Source organism: Gobius niger (genome assembly GCF_951799975.1).
Source record: "Gobius niger genome assembly, chromosome: 23".
Taxonomy (NCBI): domain Eukaryota; kingdom Metazoa; phylum Chordata; class Actinopteri; order Gobiiformes; family Gobiidae; genus Gobius; species Gobius niger.
In genome coordinates this window covers 2,488,545-2,501,744 of record NC_136874.1, presented here as the reverse complement: position 1 = coordinate 2,501,744, position 13,200 = coordinate 2,488,545, and the positions used below count along the sequence as shown (strand labels likewise).

The 13,200-nt window shown below is 44.4% G+C and overlaps 1 protein-coding gene across 1 annotated transcript in view; it reads right to left on the bottom strand.

The window, feature by feature from the left end:
• Positions 1-1,060: 1,060 nt before the first annotated feature.
• Positions 1,061-13,200, bottom strand: part of prkx (protein kinase X-linked) — a 51,598-nt gene continuing 39,458 nt past the window's right edge. The window contains exons 6-8 of the mRNA XM_079582071.1: positions 3,697-3,754; positions 2,506-2,583; positions 1,061-1,229 (exon numbers count right to left, since the gene is read on the bottom strand). Coding sequence (XP_079438197.1) covers positions 1,104-1,229; positions 2,506-2,583; positions 3,697-3,754 — 262 coding nt within the window. The 3' untranslated portion in view covers positions 1,061-1,103. The remainder of the gene's footprint in view (positions 1,230-2,505; positions 2,584-3,696; positions 3,755-13,200) is intronic.

Sequence of the window (13,200 nt, the reverse complement as noted above, 5' to 3'; positions counted from 1 at the left end):
AGTAAACAGAAAAAAATAGAATTGAAAAAAAATGGGCAAAAAAATAATATTTTTTCGATACCAGTTGAGTTTAATACAACACAAAATGCAAAGAAACGTGTGACTTTAAAGTGTGTATTATGCTTTTGGTAAAATTGGGAGAAATTGGGGGAAAAATCAGGAAAATGTGCGAGAAATAGGGAATAATTTGGGGGAAATTGGGAGAAATTGTGGTAAAAATCAGGAAAAAATTGATTAAAAAATGGGCAAAAATGGGGAATAAATTGGGTAAGAAATAGGAAAAATGGGGGAAAAATTGAGAAAAAACAGTAGTGAAAATTTTCTCTTTGGGAAAAAACAATAAAAATAATATATAATGATGTATAATGATTTTGGTAATAATCACATCTTCTACTTTACACTTTGTTGGTTTGAAAATGATCTAAAACGGTTAAATATATATAACCAGTTTGAAAAAAAAAGGAAATCAGCCTTTCCTCCGGCACCTGGACGACGCCCGCCCTTTAGCGTAGCGTGCTAACCCGCTAAAGACGACACAGCTTTAACCACGATATTTTTAATGCAAACACAGATGAGACATTTCAAGGCTATAGCGTCATATTCTCGACTTCCAATGAGGGACAGAGACGTCGTTTCTAAAAGTGTGACCACGGATGGACGATGTACAGCTTCCACAGATGCTAACAGTCGGCTTTTAGCGGTTAGCGTGTAGCGGTTAGCTCCCATTAGCGCGTTCGGCATTTTAAGGCACCGCTCGGAAGTGCTACGTGGGTGCGTTTCGGCCTTTTTTCCTCCTCCTCCTCCTCGTACAAATTCCAACAATGGCGGACAATTTGATTATTTTTCAGAACAGTCAAAGTAAAACCGATACAAAAACATATAAAAACGACCTGATTGTTTAAGAAAAAACAGTCATCTGCACAGTTTGCATATAACTCGTAAACGTAACAACGTGATAACAAATGTCCTTTTTTTCCCTCCATAAATAAAGTCATAAAAAGCGATATTTTTTGGTGTCCGTACAGTGGGTGGGGGTGGGGGGGGAGATACCTGTGGGGGGGGGGGGGGGGGGGGGGTGCAAGAGTTCGTTTCTTTAAATAAGGTTAAAAGTTTTTGAACAGGTCCAGGTCTTTTTGGGCGACGGGCGGGTCCTTCTTCCAGTCGTCGTCCGGGTAAACGTCGAAGTTGGAGGTGTCGCCGTCGTGGGAGACTTTGGGGATGATGGGCGGCTGAGGAGACAAGGAGGACGGTGAAGGTGAAGGTGGAGAAGGAAAGGTATGGGAGGGATTTTTAAAAGAGGTGTGAGGGGGTTTGGTTCAGGTCAGTGTTTGTGGTGATAATCTCTGAACCTGAACGCCTGAACCAAGCACGAGTTCTACAGGTCAGCCTTACCCACATCGAGGAGCTTCTTGAAATCTGACGGAAACCTGACGAAAACCTGATGGAAACGAGATGAAAACCTGACTAAAACAAGGTGAAAACGAGATGAAAACCTGACGAAAACGAGATGAAAACCTGATGGAAACGAGACGAAAACCTGACGAAAACCTGATGGAAACGAGATGAAAACCTGACGAAAACCTGATTGAAACGAGATGAAAACCTGATGGAAACGAGATGAAAACCTGACGGAAACGAGACGAAAACCTGATGGAAACGAGATGAAAACCTGATGGAAACGAGATGAAAACCTGATGGAAACGAGATGAAAACCTGATGGAAACGAGATGAAAACCTGATGGAAACGAGACGAAAACCTGACGAAAACGAGACGAAAACTTGATGGAAACGAGATGAAAACGAGATGAAAACATGACGAAAACGAGACGAAAACTTGATGGAAACGAGATGAAAACGAGATGAAAACATGACGAAAACGAGATGAAAACCTGATGGAAACGAGATGAAAACCTGATGGAAATGAGATGAAAACGAGACCAAAACTCGATGAAAACCTCGGGCTGGGCAGTTTTAATCTAATAGTGATTTTACTAAAGGTCGATCTCGATAATCGCTTGTGCGTTTTAATCTTGTCCTGTCTGGAAAAACACATGGACGGTGCAGCTGCAGCGCCTGTCAGGTCAAACCCTGGGAAACACTCGGTCCAAACAAACAGGAAGCACAGGATGACACATGCGGCACCAAGAGGACCTGGGGATTCTACATGGATATGTTTTGAGGAGCAGCCGTGGTTTAGCTGGACTCAAACAGTGAATGTAAGTTTGATCGTGTTTTTTACTAATAAATGCTCGGTTTACTCAAGTCTTTATGTAAATATTAAGTTGTTAGCGCTTCACACGGGGACATTGTGGCCTTTGAGGCTCCGCCCACAAACATGAGCTCGTTTTCGGCTCCTGACATTCTTCAAACATTACACTTTTATGCGTCTGTTTTGTAGATGTTTGTGTGTTTTGTAGATGTTTGTGTGTCGCAGACGTTTGTGTGTCGCAGATGTTTGTGTGTCGCAGATGTTTGTGTGTGGCAGATGTTTGTGTGTTGCAGTACCTTGAGCTTCCTGAGGGGCACAGCCTCCCAGTCGATGGTCTTGAACCAGCGATGTCTCTTCACGTCGTCCGCTCCGTTCTGAAGGAAAAGAAACAAAATCCTCAGATACAAAACTTTACAAATCAAAGACGTTACATCCTTTATTCTTATTTCAGAGATTTCAAATGGGTTTTACTACCAATAATACTTCTGGTCTAGCAAGGTGTTCAATTAGATTTGCAACTTAGATGTTCAAAAGTGATTCAGATCGGCATGGTTACTGTAAACGCAGTGTTTTCGATAGCAGTACTTTAACAATACTTGGTTTTCGATACTGGAACCAGTATCGAACCAGAAAACAGAGCAATCATGTGTGGACGATCTGCAAAAGTAAAATAGTGGGTCTCCAAACTCCAGTGTCAAGAAATGTGTGGAAAATGGGGAATAATTTTGGCAAAAAAAGGAAAAATGTGATTAAAAATGGGGGAAAAATTAGGAAAAATCTGATAAATTGTGGCAAAAAATAAGGAACATTTGTACTTTAAAAAAGGAGCAAAAATAGGGGGAAAAATTGGGAATTAATTGGGTAAAAATGGGGAGGAAAAAGAAAATATTAGTGATGGAAAATCACCGAAAATTAGGGGGAAAATGTAAAAAAGAAATAATAAGATGCAAAAATAATAAGAAAAAAAAAAAGGCTAAAAAAAAATTAAAAAAGAAAAAAAAAATAGAAAAAAATTGGCAAAAAAGAGAACAAAATAATAATAATGTATTTGAGCTGAAAAAGCAAAGTCACTTCTCTTGCTGTCCCTGGGCCAAACATCATTAAAACTTGATTAAAAGCGTTTTCTCAGATACCAGCCCAAGTCCAGAAGCATCAAACCTTCTAAAAAACTCAAATATAAACTGATAAACCAGCAGTACTTTGACATATTCCCACAAACCCCCGGAGATGAGGAGTTTAGAGACATTAGAACTGCTGCCTTTTTGCTGATCGAGAAGGTGAGTCATTTAAAATCCGCTGTCCTTTTTCTTGGCGCTCTTCAATTCCTCGACACTCCGAGTCCTGCATTTCCACGCTGTTTCGCTCGCTCTCCTTTAACGACCTCCACCGCACACGCCTGGCTAATTGGAAACACACGCCTGTCCCGTGTTTGGGTTTTAAAAGCCGACATGGCCGACGTCAGAGGAGGAAACAGGAAGTGGCCGTACCTTCATGTTGCCCAGGCGTCTGGCTCGGTCGATCACCAGGAACTTCTTGATTAGGTCCCTGCGGAGAAAAGAGAGGAGAGGTCAGGGACAAAGGGGCTTTAGAAATGTGTCTGCCCCCCCAGGCCCCCCCCCCCCAATCTGAAGTACAGGTCGTAGTAGATGTAGTAGTAGATGTGGAAGTTTATTTGTAGAGCTCATAGGCCTCACGGTTACATAAACTGAAGAAGGCAGGTAAACTCAAGCCCTAAAGCATCAATATAATCATTAACCTCTTAACTCCCACCTGAACCGAGAGGCCAGTGTAACACCTCATTTGAAAGCTAAGATCTACAAAACCCATCTAAATGGATCTTTTTCCTCACGTCATGAGATTTTTTTCCATCTTTTTTGGGGGGGTATTCAACTCATTTTTTGTAATTTTTTGTCACATTTTTTGTAATTTTTTGTCACATTTTTTCATCATTTTTTCGTCACTTTTTCATCATTTTTTCATCATTTTTTCGTCACTTTTTTGTCATTTTTTTCATCATTTTTTGGTCCCTTTTTGGTAATTTTTTAGTCATTTTTTCATCACTTTTTTGTAATTTTTTTCGTCACTTTTATGTCATTTTTTTGGTAATTTTTTCATCATTTTTTGGTCATTTTTTTGTCACTGTTTTGTCATTTTTTCATCATTTTTTGGTCCCTTTTTGGTAATTTTTTTGTCATTATTTCGTCACTTTTTTTTGTAATTTTTTTCGTAATTTTTTCGTCACTTTTTTGTCATTTTTTCGTCACTTTTTTGTCATTTTTTTTGTCATTTTTTTTCTCACTTTTGTAATTTTTTCGTCACTTTTTTGTCATTTTTTGGGTCATTTTCTCGTCACTTTTTTGTCATTTTTTGGTCATTTTCTCGTCACTTTTTTGTCACATCTTCATTGTTTACGTCTCAGTTCGGTCGCTATTTTCACAACTTTTTTTCCAGAAGCTTTTGGATTGGGGTAAAGCCAGGTGGGAGTTAAGGGGTTAAGCAATAACATTATAAGCAAAGAGTGCAGAAACAATCCTTCCAGTGTCAGATACACAGATAAAAAGAAACGTTTTGAGCCTGGATTGAGAAAAAAAACAGAATTTCCTCCCATTTCTCCACCACGACTTTAACAAAAGCTGATTTTTTTTCTACTAAATGAAAAACACAGAGACATGGAGAGGAGCAAAGTGGTTCAACAGCCCAGATTGCGTGACCCTCCAGGGTTTTAATAAAGTCTCCATCGCGTCTTCAAAGCACGTCCAGCTGCTCCGTGTGCAGGTCAGTCCCACGCCTCAAAATAACTCCTCCCATCAGCGCGAGCGTCTCGTCTTCTCTCGGGTCAGTCTCATGATCGATCACAAACACAAACGCTCCGTCTAAACTCGCCTTTTACACAAGAAAACAACAAATAATCCGGTCCGCGGTAAAAACGAAACAGAAACCTGCAGTGACACTGATGTCAAAGCTCCGCTAACAGCAACGAAACACTTCCTGTTGTCCCGACAAAATAAAAGGCGTCAATGTTCCAGCCGCTGGGAGAGGGTTTGAAATGTTCATTAATAAATGAACCTAATATTTTAGGTGCAAATGGACACAAATCTCGTTTCTCTTCGTTTTCCTGGTCGTCCGTTTTGCTCAAATAGAAATAAAGGCCTGTCTCTAATTGTGGCCTGGTTCCAATAAAGGCCTGGTCCTGATGCCCTTGAGTAAATAAAGGGCCCGGCCTATATTAGAGCATTTACGGTATTAACAGAACAAAACACTACAACAAGAACTGTCCCTACAAAGCAAGTAACAAAGTGACCATTCATATATTTCCTTCAGATGTTTGGCAGTGCCAAATATCAGCCATACTCACTTGTTTTTATGAAATTAGGGCACATTGATACACATATATATTATACTCCGTGTTCTTGTTGCTCCACGGCCCCCCCTTTAACTTTAAAAGGGTCAAAATCTCGAGTCCGAACACGCCCGGCCTCCCCGATCGCTCTCAGGTCAGCTCCATTAGTCAGCTCTAATTTCCCAAAGTGTGTCTAAGAAAACAAAGCCGTTTAAATTACAGCCTCCTGACCCCCCGCCCCACGCGCCCCGCATTCATCCAGGCCCAGAGTCTGGCCCCCCCGTGGTTAAAACTGGCCTCTGCTTTGACCTATGGAGAATAATCACCCCCCGCGGCCGTTTGCGACGCCCCGCTGTGGAAGTCCAGGCCATTAGAGCAAAGGATTGTGGGTGGAAAGGGCCGCATTAAAAGGCAGGATGGATGAGCCGGGGCGGAGGTTCTGCCGAGCGAATATAAGTCAAGCTGAAAAAGTTGGAGAAGCTTATGGTGTCAGACTTTAGTACTTTCTAGTTCAGTCAGACTTTTTCAATGCAGTGTTTGAGGAGCTTGACTTTGCTTGAATCGTGTTTTTGTTGAGAACTTTCTGCTTCCTTTTGAAAGATAAATAAAATACTTTCTTATCTCAAACAATACCAGCACCAGTTAACTCCGCCCCTTTAGCCTTGCGTCTCCATGGTGATGGTTGTCAATCACAGTAGAGCTCGAGGCCTGACACTCCCCGCAGTGTTTCAGCCGCAGGGCCGAACTTTACCAGCAAAGTATCAGATGTTATCGGCTCTGGGGAAGTTTGAAGAGCCAGAAAAGTAACTTTAGCCCAGAAACAATCACAGCAAAAACTTCAATATTATGAGAAGTCAATTAGTCTGAGCCTAAAGCTGTATTTATTGGGTCTATTACGGCTGACAGTAACCTATGCCTTTCAGTCATGTGACTTTTGTTGTTATGTCGGCCATTTTGAATATCATCGTAGAATTATGCAGTACTACAACATCTAACAATATCTCTACTCAGGATACTTAATCATTGCTCATGAAGAAACCAGTGAGTCAGTGTTTAAGGTGTTAGCATGCTACAGGTTAGCATTTAGCTTCAGCCCTGAAACACAAACATCTAGCCTTGGATACAACATGTGACAGAGGTCAGAGCTGTTACTGTAGTATTTCCTCAGTGTTCATAGCTGTGAGCCACACATGTGTTTATCCTGTTGAAGCCAACAGTTGCTAACCGGTAGCATTTTAACGTCTTGAGCAGCTTAAACACTGACTCAGACTGAGACTCTGCTGACATGACAAACTGTAAAAATCAGAGAACGGTTTTCTGTTCTATCTGATGTGTTCATTTAGTCTTCAGAGTGAAGCAGATCTTTAGTAAATCCTGCTGTAGCTCCACAGACAGAGATGCTACGTCTCTGCTGCTTATTTCACATAAACATGTTTTTACTGTTTTCTTCTTGAACAATGAATACAAGAACATAAAAATGCCACTGTTATTCAGTTGTCATTCATTTTCATCCGGAGTAGAGACATTGTTACATGTTGTAGTACTGCATAATCCAGTAGCAGCAGTTGTAGTAGTAGTAGCAGTAGTAGTAGTAGCAGTTGTAGTAGTAGCAGTTGTAGTAGTAGTAATAGTAGCAGTAGCAGTTGTAGTAGTAGTAGTAGAAGTAGTATCAGTAGTAATAGTAGCAGCAGCAGTAGTGGCAGCAGTAGTAGTGTGGTGGTAAGTTTAGTTAGAGTTAAGCTAGTAACCAAACCGGCGCCATTCGGCCTGGCTCCCTGCTGTGTGGTTAGACCGGTTCTCCTTCCCGTATCCCAGACAGACAATAGGCCAAGACGACCCAACACCTTCCCCACAAAAGGTCCAGATCCTGGGTCTGGTCAAGATCCTGGGCAGGGCCGTTTCGCACCTAGAAAGACACTAGGCGCACATGGCCCACTTCACATGACAATGGTCTCCTCCCAGGCAAAGCGCCTCTTGGTCGTTTGCATTTACATCTCCAAATGTACCACCATGTCTTTGTTCTGTTGTACCGCCTTTCATGTATGTGTGTATATAACCAGCTACGAAACCTTGCTCCGCAGATTTGCGCACAGATCCGTCTGAGCGCACAATCTCCGCATGCGTAATAAATTCACATGTTGACTAGACAAACTTCTCTTAAGCTTTATTAAGTAAGAAAATCCACAACAATATTTGGCGTTGTTGGCACGTCCTAGCTCAATTTTTTTTTTTCCGGCGTGGAGACGATCGTGTGCGTTTGGCCGACCTGGAATTATTACTCAAACCAGCCTCCATACCTCACAGTAGCAATTTTCACGAGACGAAGGAGGGCACCAATCGCCTCGCGCGGGGAAATATTTTTTGAGCGACACGGGACTTTCAAAGAACCTGTTTGTGGTGAGTTTTGTTGTCTTTTCAACTGTGTAAAGCCCAGGGCAGCGCTGAAGTGTACACAGCCTTTTTTTTTTTTTTTATGTTTTTTGTTTTCTTTATTTATTTATGTTTTGCTTTCGGATGTTTATTTGCTTGTGTAGAGTGTGTGAGACTTAATCTGTCGGCTGCGCGTTAGTAATTGCTTTGAAAAGCAAGCCTGATCTCTTTGTGTCTCAGCCGCCCGTTCCGATCCAAAAACGCGCGCCTGTTCGGGTTATAAACTAACAGGGGGGGATCCGAACGCCCGAAAGTGGGGAAGAACAGGTAAAAGTCTAAGCGGGACAGACCCAAACGTTACCTTTAAAAGGGAAAATGGGGAAAAGTCAATCTACAGATGCTACATTCAGGGGAACCCAACCGTCGCCTATAACAATGGCAATGGAAAAACGCTTTGGAGTTAAAGCTCTGGAATGCTTGCCAATATGGTCGGCGTCGTTTGGTTTTCCGGAAGGTGGCTCAATGTCGTTAAATCAATTACGCGTGTTGCGTGAAAAATTAGAAGAAGAGAGAGAAAGAATACTGGGGTGTAAGAAAATCACCGCAGAGGATGTCAGAGCCATGCTTAAACATCAGACTTGTCTTGCTATGTGGGAAGATTTGGCTACAGAACGAGACCGCAAGAAAACCACTAAAATGATAGCTCCTCTACCTTCTGCAGAGGTAGAGAACATCCAGGCGCTCACAGACACGAAACCCCGTGGTAAACCTCCACCATATCGTTCCTTTTCCCCTACTAACCCTTTTGCGGAGGGAGCTGAGCTCCATGCTAAATACGCGCCCAAACAAAATGTTGGGTTAAACCACGAACACACTACTGTTTTCCCTTCTGCCTCTTTGTACCCAGATTTGTCGTCGCTTTCCTTCGTGCCACCGCCGTGTGACGCTGCCCCCTGCCTTCTACCCCCACCGCAGCGCCATCAACCCGAGCAGCACCAGCCCATCCAGCCCTCACAGCGGCAGCACCCTCCAGCCCCAACGGTGCCAGCTGAAAACCCGCAGGAAGTGGGTACCACATCGCCAGCAGAAGAAGACGTGGCGGAAGCACAATGGAGCAGAAAAACGCAGTTGAGGCACGACCCGAAGCCGAGAAAACATTTCGTTGCCACTTTTCCAATGATAGAGATGGTGGGACGCGAAGGACCGGAGTTGGTTTTCAGACCTTGGGGTCCGAGCGAGTTCTTATCCGCCTCACAACTGCTGTCTACGAGGCCAGAGACAAACTGTTCCAAATTCAGCGAAGATCTCCTCGCCTTTTGCCGCGAATACAAGCCCTCCGGAGCGGAGTGCGCCCGGGTTCTTGTTTATAAGATATCACCTGCGGACTTTCAGAAATTTAAGCCTTATTTGCCCGATCCATCACTACGGGCCAAGGACATCACTGAGTCAGAATCTGGACCGTACATGACCGCTATGAAGAAAATGTGTGACGGGCTAGCGGTCGTTTTTCCCCGTAAATACGACCTCAGCGTTTTGGCTAAATGCAAACAGGAGACGGGCGAAAAAGTTGAGGAGTATTATAGCCGCTTGCTCGCTGTGTTTAATGAGAACTCTGGCGTACCCCCGAAGATCACTACAGCAGGAGAGGAGAAAGACAATCCTGTGTACAACGGATATTTGTGCTCCAGATTTATCGAAGGACTGCTCCCGGAGGTAGCGGTAAAGGTGCGCGACTCTTACATTGCGTTTGCCGATGGACCCCAGATAAAGGATCTACTAATGCACGCTAAACATGCAGTTTTTTGTCTGGAGGCAGCTCAAAGTCAGGCCACAATGCTATCGGCTCAGGCCCGCACACCCCAAAACCCCAACGATAATTCCAACAAGGACGAAAAGATTTGGGAGAACAACAACGGGACGAGGGCGATAGAATGCTGGAACTGTGGAAGACGCGGACACAGAGCAAGAAACTGCCGCAACCCGCCGAAAAGCCAACAGACCCAAAACAGCCGCGAGCAGTACAACCAGCCCCAGTGGCAGCAAAATCAGACCCGTGAGCCACACCAGCAGCAGTATGATACGCCACAGTGGCAACAACAACCCCGCTATGGAGGCCCACAGGATGGGCCGCACTCGTTTAATCACGGAGGGAGCTACGAGGCTGACTAAAAGGGGAGAAATGGCAAGGCAGCGGCACACCCGGGGGACACACGGAGGAAAGCGTACGAGCGGCTCATCACCCGGTAACACATTCACACTCGTCACAGAAGCGATCACTCATCTGTCACGTAAGTTTGAACCAATTGCAATTGACACATACACGTTTTTGGAAGAAAATTCATGCTAAAACTCCGGAATACACGCTAACAATCAGCGGTGAAAAAGTTACATTTATAGTTGATTCTGGTGCAACTAATTCTGTGCTTAAAATGACAGCCTTTCTGTCTCTCCTAAAATGAGTGAGCGCTTCACATTCACACTCGCAGCGTCGGGTGGAACAACCAAAGAGCTATGTACGTCGCCACTAACGTGTTTTGACTCTCAGGGCAACGCGTTCAAATATTTGTTTCTCTATTCCCCATTGTGCCCAATCAACTTATGAGGCTGAGATCTTATGTGCAGACTGAGTCTAAATCTGATCTCGACACCGACCGGCCTACGGGTAATGCACGCTAATGATCTGATAAATGACCCATGTTTTTACCGGGATGCACACAGAGGCACCGGTCCCAACATTTGACTTCCACTGGAAATTGACACCAAATCCCATGATTGCTAATTTGTTAGCCACGACAGTGGATAGAGTAAAGCCCGTACAAGAATTAGAAGTCACCCACGGGGGAAGACTTACGCTGCTCTGCCCGGTTGCTCCCAGACTATCTTAGAACTTGAACACGCATGGCTTCAGTGTAGTGAAGATAGGCTACATATTGAGTATGTTTACTATGGTGGTTCTTTATAATGATATCGGCTAGCTTCTGATGCTTTTGAGTTTACCTTTTTGTGTACTTTGGGGTTGTTTTATTTCTGATTTTTCTCTTTATTTTTAAGTTCCCCATGATGAAGTACATGGATGCATCCCTACAAGAAAGACAATCAGGCTTTCAAAATAAGAGCGCTCACCAAATTCTGTGCAAACAAGGTGAAAATCCAGCCCAAAGGAGATAGAAATTTTCCAACAGATTCCGTGGGTTGAAAAAACATGATGAAGGCCTCATCACACAAAACTTGATTTTATTTTTTTTTGTTGACCTGACCTAACGACTTTCTGCGCAAGCGACTTCTGTGTTGTGTTTTGTGTCTTTGTTGACTGCTGTGTGCGTATGTCTGTCATGCATCTTTGGCACTGATTACAGGCGTAGCTGCGACCTGTAATATGAACACGATAACAAAATTCTTTTCTTCCAACAGGCCGGGCTTCGTATATAATAACCACTAACCACTAACAAACCTGAAACTAACAACTTCTTGTTCTATAGCAGGTGGAGAACGCTCTGACACATAATACGTGTCAAAAGGGGGGATATTGGGTGTTGGTTGAATAAGAAAATCTTTTAATGCCGTCAGAAAGTAAATTGTCTTGTCACAAGATCTGCCTCACAGAATGAATGAAGGCCCATGCCAAGGCCCATGGGCGCAGAGTGACCACAGAGAGCCGTGACAGGGAAGCGCCGAGGGGACGACATGGATCCACGCCAACCACTGCTAGGTGATGCTGCCACAGATGACCCCAGAACGCTGACACCGATGGTGGGGACGGAGCAGGCACAACCGCGGCTCCCGACGCTGAAGGGGTGGGCTGTTGTGCGACCTCCGACGCTGGAACCGGCCAACAACAACAACAACAACAACGAGAGACACCCCCGAGAAGAACACAACGCCCCGACTCCCACGTGTCCCACTCTCCTGCCCAAGGCCATATCTCTGACCCCCGAGACTTGGCCATACTTGAGTCACAGAGAGCTGAACTTCGCAACCTACGTGCCGTTGCCCTTCAGAACCGGTTGGTTCTGGACCACCTGACCGCGTCTGTTGGGGGTGTATGCACGATCATTGGGTCATCCTGCTGTACCTACATTCCCGCCAACGATGAGGACGGAGGCCTCATCCAACAGGGCATAGCCAATCTGACCAAACTCCGGGACGCCATGCAAATGGACAATGTCACAGACACCCCTCACGGCCTGGACTGGCTCCTATCGTCCTGGCGAAGTGTACTCATTAATCTTGGTTTGGCCCTGCTGACTGTTTCGATTTTACTCTCATGTGTACTACCTTTGGTGTTCCGGTCCATTAGCAAAATTATGTCGACTCACTTCATGGCCGTCCAATGCACTGGCCCTGGGACGGACCCAGCAGCTAGCCCACTCAATCCCGACGCTGATTATATCAGCGATTCTGATGACGACTTTGTATAATTCTGCCACAATGTCTTTTTCATGTATATCCTTACTCTGTCTACCCTTTTGACATACGTGTATCCCCTGCTGTTCACTTGCAGTGTGGAGGGAGTTTTTATCACACTGATCAGCCGTTGACAACCACCCCGCAAAATAGGAGGCTTGGGTGACGGCATTTCATGCCCATCAACAACTCCTGTTTTGCTCGGGACCAATGCCAGGTTCACTTAACCAAACGGGACTAATGTGATGTATACCAAAACTAGGTTTTGGAATCATCAAGAGAGAGGAGTGTGGTGGTAAGTTTAGTTAGAGTTAAGCTAGTAACCAAACCGGCGCCATTCGGCCTGGCTCCCTGCTGTGTGGTTAGACCGGTTCTCCTTCCCGTATCCCAGACAGACAATAGGCCAAGACGACCCAACACCTTCCCCACAAAAGGTCCAGATCCTGGGTCTGGTCAAGATCCTGGGCAGGGCCGTTTCGCACCTAGAAAGACACTAGGCGCACATGGCCCACTTCACATGACAATGGTCTCCTCCCAGGCAAAGCGCCTCTTGGTCGTTTGCATTTACATCTCCAAATGTACCACCATGTCTTTGTTCTGTTGTACCGCCTTTCATGTATGTGTGTATATAACCAGCTACGAAACCTTGCTCCGCAGATTTGCGCACAGATCCGTCTGAGCGCACAATCTCCGCATGCGTAATAAATTCACATGTTGACTAGACAAACTTCTCTTAAGCTTTATTAAGTAAGAAAATCCACAACAGTAGCAGTAGCAGTAGTCGCAGTAGTAATAGTAGTAGCAGCAGTAGTAGTGGCAGTAGTAATAGTAGTAGTAGTAGCAGCAGTAGTAGCAGTAGTAGTAGAAGTAGTAGCAG